This window comes from Oryctolagus cuniculus, chromosome 3, assembly GCF_964237555.1.
Source record: "Oryctolagus cuniculus chromosome 3, mOryCun1.1, whole genome shotgun sequence".
Taxonomy (NCBI): Eukaryota; Metazoa; Chordata; class Mammalia; order Lagomorpha; family Leporidae; genus Oryctolagus; species Oryctolagus cuniculus.
The window spans coordinates 142,507,893-142,526,465 of record NC_091434.1 but is presented as its reverse complement, the minus strand read 5'-3'; the positions used below and the strand labels follow the sequence as shown (position 1 = coordinate 142,526,465).

The 18,573-nt window shown below is 47.7% G+C and overlaps 1 protein-coding gene across 21 annotated transcripts in view; it reads left to right on the top strand.

Annotated features, from left to right (window-relative positions):
* The window catches only part of MAGI2 (membrane associated guanylate kinase, WW and PDZ domain containing 2), a 1,584,028-nt gene that overhangs the window by 1,527,971 nt on the left and 37,484 nt on the right, over positions 1 to 18,573 (top strand). For 3 of the 21 annotated variants that reach the window (XM_070071224.1, XM_070071231.1, XM_070071228.1), the window contains one exon: positions 374 to 462. The exons of 17 other annotated variants lie outside the window; for them this stretch is intronic. In XM_070071224.1, the coding sequence (XP_069927325.1) occupies positions 374 to 462 (89 nt within the window). Of the gene's footprint in view, positions 1 to 351; positions 463 to 18,573 lie in introns of all 21 variants that reach the window. One more of the 21 variants, XM_070071226.1, reaches the window with a different exon arrangement.

The following is an 18,573-nucleotide window of genomic DNA, read 5'->3' as shown; positions in this document are numbered from 1 at the left end:
ATTCTCAAATGACAGCTGGTATCATTGCAACAGCCCATTATTATGAAGAAATTCTACGAGAATTCAGTTGTCACCATTTCAAGTTGTGCTAGCATTTGCACCTCCTTAAAAGCACCTCAGGATGCCCTCACTATTTTAAGAAAACAAATATACTTTGTTGATACACATATAGCCCAGTCTTTCACTAATTTCACTGGCTGCATGCGTGATGGGGGTAGCTTTATTAAAGTCTTTATCTTACTATCTAGATGATTTTTATTTGACTGCTCTAAACGTACTAAGCAATCTCGATGCTAACAGTAATAATATGTCTTTGCCACTGGTTCTGTTAATTCTAATGATTGGTCCTAGGCTGTTCCTCCCCTTCCTTTAGGAATGGTACCTTCCAGTCTCTCCATGTGCATGAAAAGTGACAAGCATGGGTCCCCATATTTCTACTTATTGGGCCACCCTAAAGACACGGTTTGTAAAATCTGCATGAATATTATCTTTCTCTAATGAGCCTTGGTTTTGCATATATTTTTAACTGGTGTATAATGCTCTCTTTCATAGTAGCTTGTCTAATTACTGCTACAGTTCTGGAAAATGTTTGTAGCTGAGACCTTGTGTGTGACAAGGCTGGGATGAATGGGTTCTCAAACATTTGCGATGAACCGCATGTTAGAGAGGCGGGCCCAGAAGGGCCCCAGCAGGAAGGCAGGCCGTGGGAGGACGAAAGAGGCAGCAGGTGCTGAATTCAGCCCCACACTCCCCACCAGGCCTCCAGTGCAAATGATTACATCCCAGTGCGGGCAGCTGCAGCCTACGCCACCTGTTCCGTGTCCATGAGATGCCCACAGTCACCAGACACTTTAGTACTAGGAGCTCTGACCTCTGCCTGCTGTGTACCAGTTAGCCCTTCCGCACTGGATCTCCTCACTTCCTTCCTCTGCACTCAGTGATGCACCAAGTATAAAGGGAAAACGATTTCTTTAAGAGCCCATTTGTGGCTACTTTTTGAAAGCAATCAAACTCTACAACCGTATAGGAGTCACTGGTATTTCAAAATGGTCAACCCAGGTGTTGGTTACGTTTTAACCTAATGCTTGGGGAAAAGTCTTAAGGAAAGAAAAAACTACCCAATACACAAATAAAAAGCAGGATATAGAAGAGATGACAGCCTTGCAGCTGTGGCCCAAGCAACTGCTTTGCCACAGGAATTCATCCCCTGAGCAGCCCCATTTCCACTGTCACATCCTACGGTGGTGTGTGGCAGCTGCCACAGTGGGATTGGATGGGGATTTTAAAACGTCAGTCTGTTTCCTTCATAGAAGCCAAAACTCATGCCCGGTCTCCAGTCATTCACATGAGCATGAATCAAACCGACACATTTCTCAGTTCTGGTTTGATTCCACTGCATCCACACTGTCGCGGCCACAGTAAGCTATTTCCACCAAATCCTTTAAGCCAGCTCTCTGCATTTTTTTTTCTGAAACATATTCTCCAACACTTGATGACCCCGCTAATTGTCATCCAGGACTGATCGAAATGTAACATAAAAGCCAGTGTTATCCACTAAGTGCGTTCTGGAATCTGCCTACTACTAAGCATTTCCTTATCAAATAGTTTTATGCCAATAGAAATATCTGTGCACACCCCATCACTATCACCATCTTCATTCCTTGAGCCTGTCTAGAAAAACACATTCTGAATATCCCGTCTGTCTAACATGTCCATTTCTCAAGAGCTTATTGTTCAGGGGAAAGCAGCAATGTGCTAGAAAAGCTTTAAAGCCATGGAGTAATTATTGGGGAAATTCAGTCCGGTGATCATAGCTTCAAGAGGCACAGATTCCTGTGTCTGACAAAAGAAAGGTCTGTGCGGGCCGTGCGATTCACTTACCTTGTCTGCGATCCATGGGATGAAGAAGGCCGAATCAATACACTGGAGTCACTGACTTCAAAAAAGAGTTTCCATTCAGTTCTACAAATGTGCAGGGCGCCTCTGGTGACCCCAGACACCTTGCTCAGCGCTGGGGATGCAAAGATCAGGAAGAGATGCGGCTCTGGCGCACGCACTCTCCAGCTGGGAGGAGAAATGGGGGAAACTGGGTCCTGGAGGAAATGGGCGTGGTATTGACAAGAGGTGACTTTCAAGTGAGGAGGGAAAAATATCTGCATTTGGGTATATACCTCGTAGATTTAAGATGGTCTGGGGCCGGCACCGTGGCTCAATAGGCTAATCCTCCGCCTTGTGGCGCCGGCACACCGGGTTCTAGTCCCGGTCGGGGCGCCTGGTTCTGTCCCGGTTGCCCCTCTTCCAGGCCAGCTCTCTGCTGTGGCCAGGGAGTGCAGTGGAGGATGGCCCAAGTCCTTGGGCCCTGCACCCCATGGGAGACCAGGAGAAGCACCTGGCTCCTGCCTTCGGATCAGCGCGGTGCGCCGGCCGCAGCGCGCCAGCCGCGGCGGCCATTGGAGGGTGAACCAACGGCGAAGGAAGACCTTTCTCTCTGTCTCTCTCTCTCACTGTCCACTCTGCCTGTCCAAAAAAAAAAAAATGGTCTGATTGGAAGAGGAAGGAAGGAAAGAAGGAAGTTAAAACGTTACTGCCGAAGTTGAGACAAAGAATGCTGGGGTGAGAATTAAGTCAGAATTTCCACTTGGAAACAGCTCAGACATTGCATTGGTGGAAGCAGCAGAACTTGGTGGATAATGGATGTGAAGGAAAGGCGCAAGGAGCAGGATTACAGCCCAGGGCTGGGTGGGAGATGAGGCGGGAAGCCAGCAGGAAACACAGGGGAAGAAGCAAGTTCAGGAAGCAGGCCAATGCGATTAGTTTAGGACTTGTTGAGTTCCCGATGCCTGAAGGGCACGTGAGTGAGGCAGCCCAGGGGCAGGGCATCTGGGTGAGGCTTTAAGAGCTGCAGGATTTGGGGAGTCCTGGAGAGGCCAGAGGAAGCCATGAGTGGGGATGAGCACTCTCAGGCAGACCGCACCATGTACAGGGAGAGGAGACACAGCCACACTTGAATGACCGGTGGGAGCGGTAGGTGAAGAAGATCAGGGGAGTGCAGTCCAAGGGGCAGCAGGAGGGGAATCAAAAGAGAACAGCGACATGGAAGCCAGAGAGAGGGAGGAAGGGGAGAGTCACATTGTCTAGGATTGTCTACGCTGAGGTGGGCTGGGGAGGAGGTAGGAAAAGAGAGGCAGTGGGAAGGCCACAGATTAGAGCCACACTCTCCTGCATGGGTTAGCACAGGACCAGGCTCATGCACTCCAGCAACCGTAGCAGTGCTGAGGATGGGGTGGGAAATGACCTACACCTGCTACTCCATGGGCTTCATGGAGCCCTGCCCCATGTGCTGCCCCATGTTCTGGGCTGTGCTGACAGCCACCCAGCATGAGTGTCCACTGCAGATAACAGGAGCCCCTACTTAACCCCAGTCATAGGGCCAGGCCTTACTTTTCCTGGTTTCTTTCAGAGGACAGAGGTGGACAGAGTGCTGTGATGCCTAAGTGACCATTTCTACCCTACGGGAACTCTCTATGTAAGCAGTGTGTAAGGAAAACAGGGTGTTCATTGTTATAAAATACTCTTCAGTCACATCTTGATGGGGATCATGTATGGTGTTACTTTCCTGATTTGATGTACAAGGTATTCTGAAAACAAAGATCCTCTCAATTTCTCTGTCTTGTGACACATCACATTTGGAAACCTGGAATCCATTAAGATTCCCCAAGGACAGTGCCCCCTCAGAGGTCACCGTCTTTCCATGGTAACAAAAGCCAATGGCTGGTTCTGTCCTTCATCTCCTTGGGAGCCCTGTAGCAGTGAACGCTACTGGTGAGCGTATTGCTGGAGTTTCTTGTGCCTCTCTGACTGCTCCTCCGGGTCTCCAACTCTCTTCCCATCCGTGACTCCCTTCCGTCAACCTCTCCTTCCGGATCTCATCTGCTCTGCTGGGCCCACCAGTCACTGCTGTGAAAATGACGCTGGTGTCTGTTTGTCATCTCTGTCTTCATCTCACAGCATCACCCCAAGACTTCTTCCAACAGCCTTCTACACGGATAGCCCACATTTGTGGATTCAAAATGCATTTCTCTCTTTTCCTTTTCAAATGCTCCGCCTCTTAAATCAGCCATTAATTAAGGGGCCATTAACGCTCCCAGTCGCTCAGCTCAAAGCCTGCCTGACTGGCTTCCTCACTCCTACGTGACTGACACAAGCAATTCCCAAGCTTGAGTACTGCTTCTCTCGTTTCTCACACCAGCCCTCTCCTCCATTCCTGTTGTCGTTCCATCCAAATGAGGCCCACTCCTGTAGATTAAATAACCTTCCGCCTGTCTTCCCTCCTCCTATGGCCAATCTTCCAGCCCCATCCTGCTACTCCATTTTCTCTCTTATCGCCCCTGGTATCCTCTGACATCTACACTGGAACACCTGTCATCCTAGAGTCCCACCTTCATGGTTAGGTACGTGCTGATCATTTGCTTGGACAACCCTTTCCCCAGATTTTGTCTTCCCTGGAGACCCAAACCAGAAACTGCCTCCTCTACAAATCCTTCCCCAAGTCTGTCAATCAGAAATAATCCCTCAGTCTTCTGAAATCTCACAGACCTCTATAAAGCTCTCCTGTTCTCTCTTACTCTCTGTTTTGCAGCACAGTGAATCATGTCTGCATATTTGCTTCCTTTTCTGGAATCCAAACTCCTTGAGCCAGGGAATTTTTTTTAAAGATTTATTTATTTATTTATTTATTTGAAAGTCAGAGTTACACAGAAAGAGGAGAGGCAGAGAGAGAGAGAGAGAGAGAGAGAGAGGTCTTCCATCCGCTGGTTCACTCCCCAGGTGGCCACAACGGCCGGAGCTGCACCGATCCGAAACCAGAAACCAGGAGCTTCCTTCGGGTCTCCCACATGGGTGCAGGGGCCAAAGGACGTGCGCCATCTTCTACTATTTTCCCAGGCCATAGCAGAGAGCTGGATCAGAAGTGGAACAGCCGGGTCTCGAACCAGCACCCATATGGGATACCAGCGCTTCAGGCCAGGGTGTTAACCCACTGCGCCACAGCACCCGCCCCAAGCCAGGGAATTTATAATACTCATCTTGATATGAAACGCCCTCGCTGGCTACTTCAAGCTCTGCACCCCCTCCCTGCTGCCTTGTGACAGGTGAGCAGTGACGCAGAGCCAGCTTTCTCTCATAATCCCAACCTTCAGGTGCACACAACCATTGCAATATGACCATCTGCGGTTGCTTTCACACACAAGGTTTTCCTGGTGACAGCTTCAAAACAATGAAATGTACATCTTTGTGTCATTCATTATGGACATTCACTAACCCAGAGAAAGCAAGTTGCAAGAATTCTGAAAAGCTTTTTACATTCTAGGTAATTCTTCCCTTTTTCCCCCTTATAAGATGCCAGAGAGGAGAAATTTATTTTGTCTGAGTGAAATATGTCTGTCCAAGTGTCCTTTTCCTAATAGAATCATCAAGAGCTTGTTAAACAATCAATGTCTTTGGCTTGTTTTTAAAGTGAAGTATCAGGCAATGCCCAGGCCAAAAATCAAAAAATAAACTAACTAACTAACAACAACAACAAAAAAAAACCCTCACTACATCCTCCTCATGTAAGTGTATGTAAATGACTGCCTTTTCGTCATCAAATACAGTGAAACTGTGTCTTCGTCTCTACGTCCAAAGCACTTTAAGGTTCCTTAAAGCTCTAGCTAGAAATCCCAATGATGCAATGAATGTTAAAAGACACAAAGAAGCTCAATTAATTAATTAATTAATTTTAAAGAGTTGCAGTGAAAGAGGGAGAGACAGACAGGTCTTCCATCTGCTGGTTCACTCCCCAGATGGCCACAATAATCCGGGCTGGGCCAGGCAGAAGCCAGGAGCATCTTCTGGGTCTCTCACGTGGGTGCAGGGGCCCAAGCACTTGGAGCATCTTGCGCTGCTTGACTGTCAGCAGGAGCTGGGTCAGAAGTGGAGCAGCAGGGATACCAACCAGCACCCATACGCTAGTTGCTAGCTTCGCAGGCAGTGGCTTTGCCCACTGGACTACAACGCTCGCCCCGGAACAGGGCTATTAAAGAAAGAATTTCTACCTCTCCAGTCTTGAGCAACCTGGGATAAAAAAAAAAAAAAAAAAGGCAGAGAAGCCCACCTAATTGCAGCATCTATATATACTAAACTGCTCATGGTTTTAAAACAACTCTATAAAGTGACACCTTCCAAGAAAGAACTGTCCAGTCTAACTGATAGACCTGATGTCCTCCACTTAAGACAATAAAGCAGAAAATAAGCCCAATTCGTCAAAGAAAAAGTGGTGTTGGATCTGCCTAGTTCTGGGGTGGTTCTCGCAGATCTGCAAGTGTGCTGGAAAAATCCACACGCTAGAACGGAGCCTCTGCTTCCTCCCCCGCCCCGCCAGCTGGAAGTGCGGCTTGGACGGCGGAACAGAATGCCGCAAAACCCGGTCAGCCACTCTCACCTCTGCCTCCCTATCAAGGACTAACCAGTTTTCAGACGGCATTGCTTTCTTATACCAGAGATGCCTGCAACAGAGGTTCTTGTCCACCTGTAAGAAAAAAGAATTTCAGATCCAAAACAAAGACCGGCAGTAAGCAAGCTGGCGAAGTGTAGTGGAGAGCGGGCCAGTGGACGAGCCGGGTGGGCAACTCGGCTAGGAGCTGAGCGCCCTGTCTGCATGTGGACTGGGGTCTGTATGGATGTGGGGACCACTGCTTCCTACCAAGTTTCCTTCCCCTTCCCGCTTTTGGGATATTGCTCAATGAAGGACATTCCACGTGAAACTCCTCCTTGGGCTTTATCTTAGTAGTATCAGAGCAAACAGCTCTTCTGGCACCGGACCAGGAAGCTTGTCCTGGGTTGCTACCCCCAGCCTCCTGCACCCCGCCCACACACACACACAAGGTATTGGACACGGGCCGGACTTTTGATGTACAAACCCTGGGCTGCTCCCAAAGCATGCTTCTAAGGCTGCTATGTTCCTTCCTATACTACTTGTTTTTGTCCCTTCGGCTCATCTCACACACACAGGCTGATGTCTACCTTCCTACCTAACATTCTCTTTTAGCCTCTGGTCCCTCCTCCTCCATGCGATCTTCCCTCAATCTCCCCACTCCAGGAAATGGGGAAAACAGTTTCCTGCTGGTTCCAGAGACAGCAGAGGAGAAAATACAAGGAAACATTTGCTACGTTCCCTGAACTCCCTCAGAAAAAGCCTGCAGAGGCCTGCCTTAGCCTCACTGGTGGGCCCCCAGATATACACATCCGCCCATGGCAGAACACAGATGCCGGTCCTCGCCCCCTTGGGGTGGGTCTGACAAGAAAAGGGAGCCCCTGTACCCTGGGACAATTCAAGGCCCTCTGTATTGGAGGGGTCCCTTCATCCCTACCCTGATGGAGCTGTTTGAAAGGTTAAGGCTCGTGGCTGGCGCTATGGTATAGTAAGTTAAGCTGACGCTTGCAGCACCATCATCCCAGGTGGGTGTGGGTTCAAGACCTGGTTGCTCCACTTCTGATCCAGCTCCCTGCTAGTACACCTGGGAACGCAGCAGAGGATGGCCCAGGTACTTGGTCCCCTTCACCCATGTGGGATACGGGGAGGAAGCTCCAGGCTCCTGGCTTCAGATGGGCCCAGCTCTGTTCATTTGGGGAATGAGCCAGTGGATGGAAGATTCTCTCTCTCTCTTTCTCTCTCTCTCTCTTCCTCTCTCTCTCTCTTTCTCTCTCTTTCTCTCTAACTCTTTCAAATAAAATGAATAAATCTTTAAAAGAAAGAAAGGCTAAGGCTCTGAAACACACACCTAGGACAGAAGTGATAAAAAAAAAAGGCACATTTTAAACCTAAGTCTTAAAAACGTTCCTGCTTCCTGCTCTCATTCTGCAGCTACGTTAGTTCTCAGGTCATGCCCTGTTGGGCTCGCCTTTGAGATAACTTCCCACTGACTTTGACAGAATACTATGTATATGATAGCTCAGCAGCAGAAATAATCAAGAGGGAAAAGAACTCTTGCTCTCTACTTACAATGTAACCACTTTATTTTGAAGCCTGCTATTTTCATCTTCAGCCTGTTTAGACCACTTTTCCATTGACTTAAATTTTCTTTCATGTGTCACTTTCGATAACTGCTTAGTAGCACTTTGTTGTATGCATTAATCACGTGGTAAGTCTCCTATTGGACTGTTTCCCTTTCATTTTGATTGTCTCCTCCCCTGATTTCTCCACTATCTGAAAAATTCTCAGCCCGAAATCCTTGTAGCCACGTCTTCCCATACACGCTTGCTGTTTCCTTAAGATTAACTTCCAGGAGCGAAACCTCTGGGTGAAACGCAGGCGTGGATGAAGTCAGCGCTCTCGTGTCCTCGTTGTCATACTCACCCAGCTTTAGCAGCCACTCACGGGTAATAAAACAAGATTTTTATGAGAGTGTCTTTTCCAATAGCCAGGCATTTATGAGCTCTGGCAGAGGCCGTGGGATTTCATAAAACATGCCTGGAGCCGACAGGAAGCCCTGGGCCAGGCTGCCAGGCAAAAGCCTCACCGCCTCGCCTCCCCTGCTGGAGGCCCTGGCGCCTGATTTACAACACAGTGATACGGGGACATGACAAGTCCTCCAACCTGCCCTCACGCTCTGACACAACAGGACTCTCTTCAAAACTGGGAAAGAGAACAGGGGACAATAATCGCATCATATTTTTGTGTACTTAGTTTTCTTTTGGTTGCTCCTTGCATTTTTCCTTCGTTTGCTTTTAAACAGCACTCAGGATATGTTTCAGAGGGACAGAGGACTGTGGATAAATCTCGTAACACACTTCCTCGACAATTAAAAAAAAATAGGCCTTCTCCAGGCCCTGAAAACAGGCCTGCATGCGTGGATGGCATTGCTTTGAAGAACAATTGGGAGCCGGAGCCACGGCTCACTAGGCTAATCCTCCGCCTTGCAGCGCCGGCACACCGGGTTCTAGTCCCAGTCGGGGCGCCGGATTCTGTCCTGGTTGCCCCTCTTCCAGGCCAGCTTTCTGCTGTGGCCCGGGAGTGCAGTGGAGGATGGCCCAAGTGCTTGGGCCCTGCACCCACATGGGACACCAGGATAAGTACCTGGCTCCTGCCATTGGATCAGCGCAGTGCGCTGGCCGCAGCGGCCATTGGAGGGTGAACCAACGGCAAAGGAAGACCTTTCTCTCTGTCTCTCTCTCTCTCACTGTCCACTCTGCAAAAGAACAATTGGTCAAGAGGAGGCCCTGAACCTACCACAGGGTCTACAGGGTTCTCGGCTCCTCTGGGAATAAAGGCAGAGCAGGCCGCAAGTGCCAATGGCAGCGCTCAGCTGCTGTGCACACTAAGCAGGGACTTCCCCGCAGAACCATAGTGAGCGGATGTTCACAGAGATCAGCCTTCATCAGGGACCATGGGCGTCAGCCTTCAGAGGGGTCCCTGGACAAAGGAGTTAGGCAGCCCGGCCCTGTTGATCTGAGCGGGAAGTGCTGAGTTAGAGCTGTGATGGGGGACCAGCCCGGTGCATGCTCTCTAAATAACCACTCTTGGTAACAAGGCACCAGCCAGCCGGTGAACACAGGCTGTGTGGTTAAGAAATCCTATGGTGTTTTCAGGCAGAGTGAGAACTGGAGCAGGCAGGCCTCTGGGAAGTCCTTGAATCAGACAAAGATACATCAGCCCGAGGGAGGACCTTGTCTTCCTTGTAACTCAAGAAACGGATTTCTGACCACCAAAACCCTCAAACCCAGGGTAGAAACAAGCATTGCCAATTCCCTTGCCTTCTCGCTAATGAATCAGTGATATTCCTAGCTGAATCAGCCATAGGAAAATGCTCCTGTGTCATTTCTTGCTCTCCAAAGCTGACATCCCCAGTGTGCGTTAAGAAGGTCTATGTTTTATCTCCGTGTGATCATCTTGACCAAGCTGAGAATATTCAACCTCCTCTTCAAACAGCGAGCTGCCTCCTCCTCCTCCCCCTCCTCCCTCTCCTCCTCTCCCTCTTCCTCCTCCCTGCCCTCCTCCTTGTACTATCAACCTAATTTGAAGAGCTTGTAGGGTGGAAAAAAGAGACTACCTAAATGAATCCAAACACTGGTCAATCACATTGGTCTAAACCCAGCAGGCAATTTAAATATGAAATCCCTGAGCTTCCGAGCAGTTTATAGCTAGGGGTAAAAACTGTTCAAGGGCAAAATTGGGCTGAAAATGTGTTACACAAACACAGCTGCAGCACTTAATAAATATGTAATAGCAAACTGAGTTGAGGACACTGCTTTAAATGGGAACAGTAGAAAATGTGGACATCTTCTCCCTGGTGAGTTTCCTCCATTGCCAAAGATTTATGGACCTTTTCTATAAGTATCATCCAGCTTTCATTATCTGCCCCAATGTATAAAATGGTGTTTGAAAAGAGAAACTGTGACATATTTCATAGGCCAAAGGGCCGTAAGATCTTAGCGTGAGCATCTCATTGCCAAGAGCACAAATGTGTGGAAAATTACAGATATAAATTCTGAAGAACATCGGTGTGCCAGGAGACCCTGGGTACTTGAGGCTCTCGCTTTCCCCTTCTGAACTAGATGAGAAAACACTGAGCTATCCCTACAACGTTTTCCAAAAGGATTTCACTGGTGGCTTTTGCTATGCCAGGTATATTCTTAGAAGATGTCATTTGGCACAGTCTGGCAAATGATGAGCTTTATCAAGTTCAAATAGATTCCCCGCCAATACCCGTATCCACAACTGGGGGCGGAGAACAGGTGTAAAAGGCTGTTAGGTGCTTTACCGCCAGCCACTAAAACATCATGGGATTGCAATTCTGTCTGCAGCTATTTGTTACAGGCAAGAGCAGATTACAGGAGTAAGTCCAGAGCCCTCAGCTGTGATTTATGGTGGAGGAACAGCTCAGAAGGAAGGCAGTGGGGCAGGAATAGTTGAGCAGGGCAGCAGACATTAGCCAAGGTGTGAGCACCCTGGGCCTTGGCCCTACAGGCTCTGAGCTCAAGATAAAGTCGGGTCTGTCTCTTTGCTCACCTTTGCACTCGTCTCTAGTTTGCAGTGCCCATCGCTGGGAGAAGCAACACGTTATTGATCAGACCCGCCGTGTGGTTGTAATTAAGTGATCCCTTCTCATCTTTGGTTTCACACTTCCATCATGGCTTGTCCTTTAAACAGGAGCAGCACATCAGAAGTCCAAGGGTGAACAGAAAAAATAAATGACAGCTCACCCTGAAGTTCTTCTTATATCCTTCCTCCCCTGCTAACTTCTCTTGAATGCTTTAAACCTCAGAGCAGAAATCACTGGAGCTGTTTATGTTCACGTTCATCGTCAGGGGAGTGGAGGTCCTGGGACCCACCATACCTCCCCCACCCTGACCCAAAACAATGGGAAGTTGTATTAGCCATTTTCTGTTGCTATAGACACAAAACCAGAGACCTTGTGTGTTTTAACAAATAGAGGTTTGTTTTGCTCACAATTCTGGAGGCCCAAGGTCAAGGGGCCATTATCTGGTGATGGCCTTCTCGCTGACAGGGTCCCACAGCAGTTCAGGGCATCACCTGGCCAGAGACAGGGAGCACAGACATGTGTATCACACACACGTATCTTCAAATTTATGTATTTGTTTGAGACAGAACTCCCTCCCATCTGCTCCTTTACTGTCCCCAACTGCAAATGCTTGCAACAACCAGAGCTGGGCCAGGCTGAAACCAGGAGCCAGGAACTCAGTGCAAGTCTCGCGCACAGGTGGCAGGAACCCAATTCCTTGAGCTGTCACTGCTCTGCTGCCTCATAGAGTCTGCGTTAGCGGAAGCTGGAGTTAGAAGCCAGAGCCAGGCATCCAACCCAAATACTTCAATGTGGAACGCAGATGCTGGGGTCTTAACAACCTGGCTAAAGCCTGCCCCTCTGTCTCTTCTAATAAACCACCAGTCTTCAAACTTGTGCACTTCATCCTGATGACCTTATTTAATCCCAACCACCTCACAAAAGGCCCCACCTCTAAACACCACTAAGTTTGAACTAAGTTTGAACCCTGCCATACTCCCACAGTGGGGCTTGAACTCCAACACGGTTTTTGGAGGTGACAGGCCATAGCAGAAGTGAAAACCCAGTTGGCACAAATAGGAGCACAGAGAGGAGAAATGTCATAGAAACAAGAAGTGAATAAAAACCTGGAGGGAAATCAAAACTTTTAAGTGTTTTTTTTTTCCAGATAGTAAGAAATCCCACCAGATAACACACGTTTATGTATTATCCAAATCATCTCTACATTATGTTAGTAATTAAGAAAAAGTGTTTTTGATGATCTTGTGGAACAAAGAGGAAGACAGCGAAGGGTGAGGGCAGCTGATGCATGTCACCCTGCTAATCACATGCAGACTTGTATATGTGGAAGGATAGGGACTAGGTAGGAGGGATCTTCAGTGTGCACTGTGAAAGAATGCCTGGCTCTCAATTTTTAAAATTTTAATTAACTTTCATGTTTGAAAGGCAGAGACAGACAAAAACAGAGAAAGATCTTCCACCTACTGGTTCACTCCCCAGTTGCCCACAACAGCTAGGGTTGGGCCGGGCCAAAGCCAGGAGACAGGATTTCCATCCAGGTCTCCCACATGGGTAGCAGGGACCCAAGTACTTGGGCCATCATCTCTTGTCTCTCAGGTGCATTAGCTGGGAGCTGAATCAGGAGTGGAGCCAGGAACTGGAAACCAGGCATGTCAACATAGGATGCCACACAGATAGCATCCCAAGTAGTCTCTTAACTGTTGAGCCGAGCACCCACTCCTCAAAAATGTTGTGCACCAAAATAAACTTATTTTTTTAAATCTACTACCCCATGAGCTCCTACCAGGTACATAAGAACTTCTGGTCACCTCTCAGCTTTGTTTCTGAAACACTATCCTATAAAGTATAAAAAGCAATGCAACATCCCCAATTTCATAGGCCTACGTGAAGAAGACAGGGCAATGAGGACTTTATAACATTCATTTGGTTACCTGCTTAATTTCAGAATCTTCATCACAAAATGTTGCCTAGGCAACAAGACTTTCTCTTCAATTGATTCATTCCTCGAGTCAACAAAGTTTTTTAAACAAGGTGCTTGCCCTGGCCCTGTGAGGATCAGAAAGATGAATGGGCCACAGCTGTTGCCTACTCCACAACGCCAAGGGGTCCTACCAATAATCTTTCACCGTGAGCATCTTAGGAAAGACTGCCTTGGACCACAGGCAGGGTTTTAGGAGGTAGAGAGGCAGTTCAGTAAGCCAGTCACATGCTGGATCAATGAAAGGGCTTGGCCTTTGGTGCAGCGGGTAAGCTGCTGCCTGGGACGCCTACACCCCATTTGGTAGAACCTGGGTTTGGGTCCTAGTGCCATTCCCCATCCCAGCTTCCTTGGGAGGCAGAGGTGATGACTCCAGGTGACTGGGTTCCTGCCACCCATGTGAGATACCTGGATTGAGTTTCCGACTCCTGGCCCCTAGCCTATCCCTGACTGTTGCAGGCGTCTGGGGAGTGAACCAGTAGATGGAAGATCTCTTTCAGTCTGCCTCTGTCTCTCTGCTTTTCAAATACATATAAATAAATAAGGAACCAACAAATAAGGATTTGGGGGTTACAGCAGGTGAAGCAATTTAGGCCCTCGCCAAATGCACAGGCAAGACAGTGAGGGCCATCAGAGCAGTGAGAGGTGGAGGTGGAGGCGGCAGTCATGAGCCCCTCTACAGTGCTGTGAGCAGCCCTAACAAGGGCTGGACCTGCGTGGGAACAGAAGGGAAGGCGGAGACATGAGGACCCACCATTAGCAGATGCAAACAGGTGGAGGATGAACCCTGAGGCTTGGCTCCTGAGTGACGCGCAGAGGAAGGCAGACAGAGCCATGATGGCCACAGGTTTAGGACACATGGCCAGGTCATCATTAGAAAAACCCAAGAAGGCTCAGCAGCCTTCTTAAAGGCAACCTTGTATAGAGTCCAGGCTGGGGCAGTCCTGTTCTCTTCCTCCTCCCTAGGCAGTTCCATGCCAACGCTTGCCCCAGAGAGCTGAGTTAGACGAATACCTAGCGAAGAAGAGCCCACTGCTCCCTGCAGCCCGTTCTAATGGCTTCCCAGGAACATGTGTTACTTGTGGGTGACCTAAGCCCTCCTGCCCCGCGCCCTGTTCTTTCCTATTAAATGGACACACAGAGCGCACCACTACCACCTCCAGCCTGTGGGAAGAAGCACCTGCCCCCCGACCAGTCAGCATCACAACTTTCACACCTGCTGATGGGGGTTTGGTCTAGAGATGACAGAGAGATCAGCAAGCAGTGACCCGTTACTTAGCTAGTGGTGCAAAATGTCGTTAAGCTACTTTATATTACCAAGAAATATATTTAAGTTGTAAATTGACATGTATTATGTAACTTTTTAAGAAATAATTTAGTCCAAGTATGCTTTCACTGGGGAAGAGCAGTTTATTAGCATATTCATGATATTGTCTCAAGATGTAACATGGCTTAATTTGAACAAAAACTGATTTAAAAGTCATTATGTTTTTTAATTACAGCTTTTGATTTAGTTCTTTCCTACTATGCAAATAAGGGTGGCTGTAACCATCATTCTGTTGGCCCATGGCTAGCTTTGTTCTTTCTAGAGCTGTTGTAAGTTATGTGGGCAGGGAAACTGATTAAAAGCAACACCCACAGAGCTCCCTGTGTGGCCCCATGACTTGGCCATAGCTCAGCTTGTCAGAGCTCTGAGCAGATACTCAGCCCCAAAAGAAGCTGTTAGCGGACCGTGTCCCATGGTCACAATCTTTAACCCACACAGCCGTGCTGAAGGCCATTCAAACTGGGTCATTGCAGCCTCACTTATGATGATCCAAGTCATCTATGCAGAATTGTCGCTGGGCCTGACATGGAGCATGTCTTTCTCTTTGGCCCATTCAGGCCCATGGAGAATGTGGGATGCCCTCCCTCGGCACTCGCAGGTCCTAGCTTGGCCGATGCTCAGCTGTGTGTTCATCACTCAGGTTCTGCAGCTGCAAGGCTGCCGGTCCAGGACACCAGAAACCATCTGCTTCTCTACCTTGGCATCATAACAGGAAGCCTGCAAAGCTGCTGAGCGTCCAGTAGAGCGACTCTCAGCACGGCTCGTGCGTTAGAACTTAGTGTAGATGGCTGCTGGCAGGGAGGCGCGAAGGAGGAGAGAATGGAGAAGAGAAGTCACGTTGCCCATCAGGTTGTGGCTTCCGCCAAAGCACCCCGAACGTACCAAAAACACAGTACAATGGGAACAACAGGAGGCCCGTCCCCCCGCCAACAGACCAGCTCTCCCAAGCCTTAGTGGCTAATAAGCGTGTTGCCATAGTCACCAGACATCTTCAATTACAAGAGAAGCCAGCTTGTTTCAGGGTTCAGCCAGAGTCTGTCAATTACAGAAACAACTGTACTTTGATCTAGCTCTAGTTCCAGCTAGGAAAGCTGTTGGACCCCCTCCCACCGAAGACTGCACTAGCCAGGGGAGCCACTGAATTTTCCTCCCTCCCTGTTTCATAATTAAGACTAGCAGAAGATGGAAAATGGATTGACAAATGTCACCTACTGCAGGTCTTTTAAATTTCCCCGTTTCATTTAATCTCTTTGTTTGAGAGGCAGGACAGAGACTGACAGATCAACAGGGACAGAGAACTCCCGTCTGCTGGTTCACTCTAAATGCCTGCGATGGCCAGGGTTGAGCCAAGGCCAAAGCTGGAAACCAGCAACTCAATCCAGGTCTCCCATGTGGGTGGCAGGAACCCAATTATTTGAGCCATCTCTGCTGCCTCCCAGGGTCTGCATGAGCAGGAAGCTGGAGGTAGGAGCCAAAGCCAGAGCCAGGCATCAAATCCAGGCACTCCAACATAGGACACTGGCATCTTAACCAGTGTCTTCACCATTACATCAAATACTTGCCCCTGTCTTTTCTGTGACAGAAGAAATCTCATTCCAATTTGTGTCTTGATGGAAGTTGGTCAAAGAAATGGTTAAAGCCTGAAGGTCAGGTGACCTTGAAAATCAAGTCAATTCTAATTCATCTGTATGCTTATGAATTTCAAAATGAAGGCACATTTTCTTGCATCCTTGCTCTTTGCTAAGAAAGCTGCAAATAATTGCAAATGAAATTCGAATTGGGCTCTGGTTAAATGAATCTTCAGATCTCAGATGAACACAAAAGAGGGTTTATCCCACTTATATTCATAACCATAAAATTGTTGACTGGAACTGAAAAGGTCCATGCAAATGCCATCGGTATTCAGATACTTTAGCTTAGAAATGTATTTCTGGGCCGGCGCCGTGGCTCACTAGGCTAATCCTCTGCCTTGCGGCACCGGCACACCGGGTTCTAATCCCGGTCAGGGTGCCGGATTCTGTCCCGGTTGCCCCTCTTCCAGGCCAGCTCTCTGCTGTGGCCCAGGAGTGCAGTGGAGGATGGCCCAAGTGCTTGGGCCCTGCACCCCATGGGAGACCAGGATAAGTACCTGGCTCCTGCCATCAGATCAGCGCGGTGCGCTGGCCACAGTGCGCCGGCCACGGCAGCCATTGGAGGGTGAACCAACGGCAAAGGAAGACCTTTCTCTCTGTCTCTCTCTCTCTCTCTCACTGTCCACTCTGCCTGTCAAAGAAAGAAAGAAAGAAAGAAATGTATTTCTAACCAACTTCAGTATACCTTCTTACTCAGTATGTAACTCTATTGGGTGCTTAACAAATTGCATCATATTTATTTCTTGAAGTGTCCTTCTCCCTTTCCCGGAATGTGGGCTCCACGAGGTTAGAAGGAAAAGTCTCTAAGTTTCTGTTCATGTTCCCAGTGGCTAGCACATTGCTCTGCTTTAAGGAAATAAATAGACCCTTCGAGGTTGAGATGAAGGAATTAAAGAAACTGAGACTCCAACCCAAGATTATTACATAGCCCTTGCTGTCCCATACAACTGTGTCTCTGCAGTTTAAATATGCCCTTGCGCTCCTAACAGAGACTCCCCACATGAAATCCCCTAGGTTTCCATCCACATTTAGCCTCGATTCCCACTCTCAGCAAAAGACACTGAGGACCTTTGAATGGTCGTCTTGACTTTACTATTGAACCAAGGATTCCCTCTCTCAGTGTTAGCCTCTCGCTACCACCTGCACCACCCCTGACCCTGCACACAGTGTGTGACCTCCACGAGGGCACTGGTTGTGTCTGTCGTGTTGACCGTTGTCCTGTTGTTCTCCTGCACCTGCCCTTTAATAATCACCCAAAAATATATTTGTCAAGTGAGAAAAGGAATTAAACTTTCTCAGTTTACTGCCACACTGACCAGTCTCCCATCATGCTAAGGGGGGAGGGAAGAAGTAAGGGCAGGAATAAAAAGTTATACTAAAACTTCGTGAAGACTAAAAATGTGCTCAGTAAAAGACTCTGGAATTGAGGATATGTTCCTACTAGTACAGGCAGCTATTAGACTGCTATCATTCTGTCCCCGGAGTGGCACCTGTCTTCCCCATGACCCTGTTGGCAAGAGGAGAAGATGTCTTCCCTAATCCTACACACACGTGCATGCATGCACAAAGACACATGTAAGCACAGGCAGACACACACATGCAGGCACACCCATTTACACAGGCACACACACACACACACCCTAGCATGTAAAGCTGCAACATTTCCGCATAGAAGAACTGATGACAAACTGACAAAGAGGAAGAGTGCCCTTGAAACTCTGGTTCTTGAGAAGAGAACTCTAATGGTGCTTTAAATTTTAGAGGGGGAGAAATCACATTACTTTAATGAATGTTTCTCATAAAATAATGGAATAAAGATGTCTTCCTCCTAATAGAAGTACAAGTTATGACACAAATTATCCTTTTTTTTTTTTCATTTACCTTTAATCAGCCTACCCTGGAAGATGAAAGAGTAAAGAGAATGAACTAGAACTTGAAAGAGATAAGATTTATACCTGAGTAATGGCCCAATTCATTCATGGTCCCTGGGCTTTTTGCATTTACTTTCAGTTAGAATTTGGCAAAACTCAAACTTAGTAAAACTAAGTTTTATATATTATCCCCAAAATACATTAGTTTTCAGTATTTTTGAGACTGAAACTTATACCTGTCAAGGCTTATAATTATTTCTGCTCCATAAATTGTGGATTCCTGAGTCCTGGAGAAAAGCATTGCCTAAAATAAAGTACAAAGCTGATTATTCTTCACTCTTTCCTAAGCAAACAACAATGGAAAAAGTTGACCGTGAAGACATTGACCATACAGCTGTTAAAATTCCTTAGGCTCACTCAATCTATTCAACCTGAAATGCTAAAAAAAAAAAAAAAAAAAAAAAAAAAAAAAAAAAAAAATCAGAGGGTATCAGCAGGCCGCCCCCTGGGACTCTCTGAATCCAAATCCAGCTTTGTCAGTTATTTCAAGTGGATATAAATGGAGATTTGGCCAATCCTTTCCACTCCCAGAGGTCAAGAAAGTGGCTGCACTGCTGAAAAATTAATCTAAAACCTAAGTTCTCAACTTTCTCCTGACCTTTTAGGCTGATAGGAAGCTCCAGAGTTC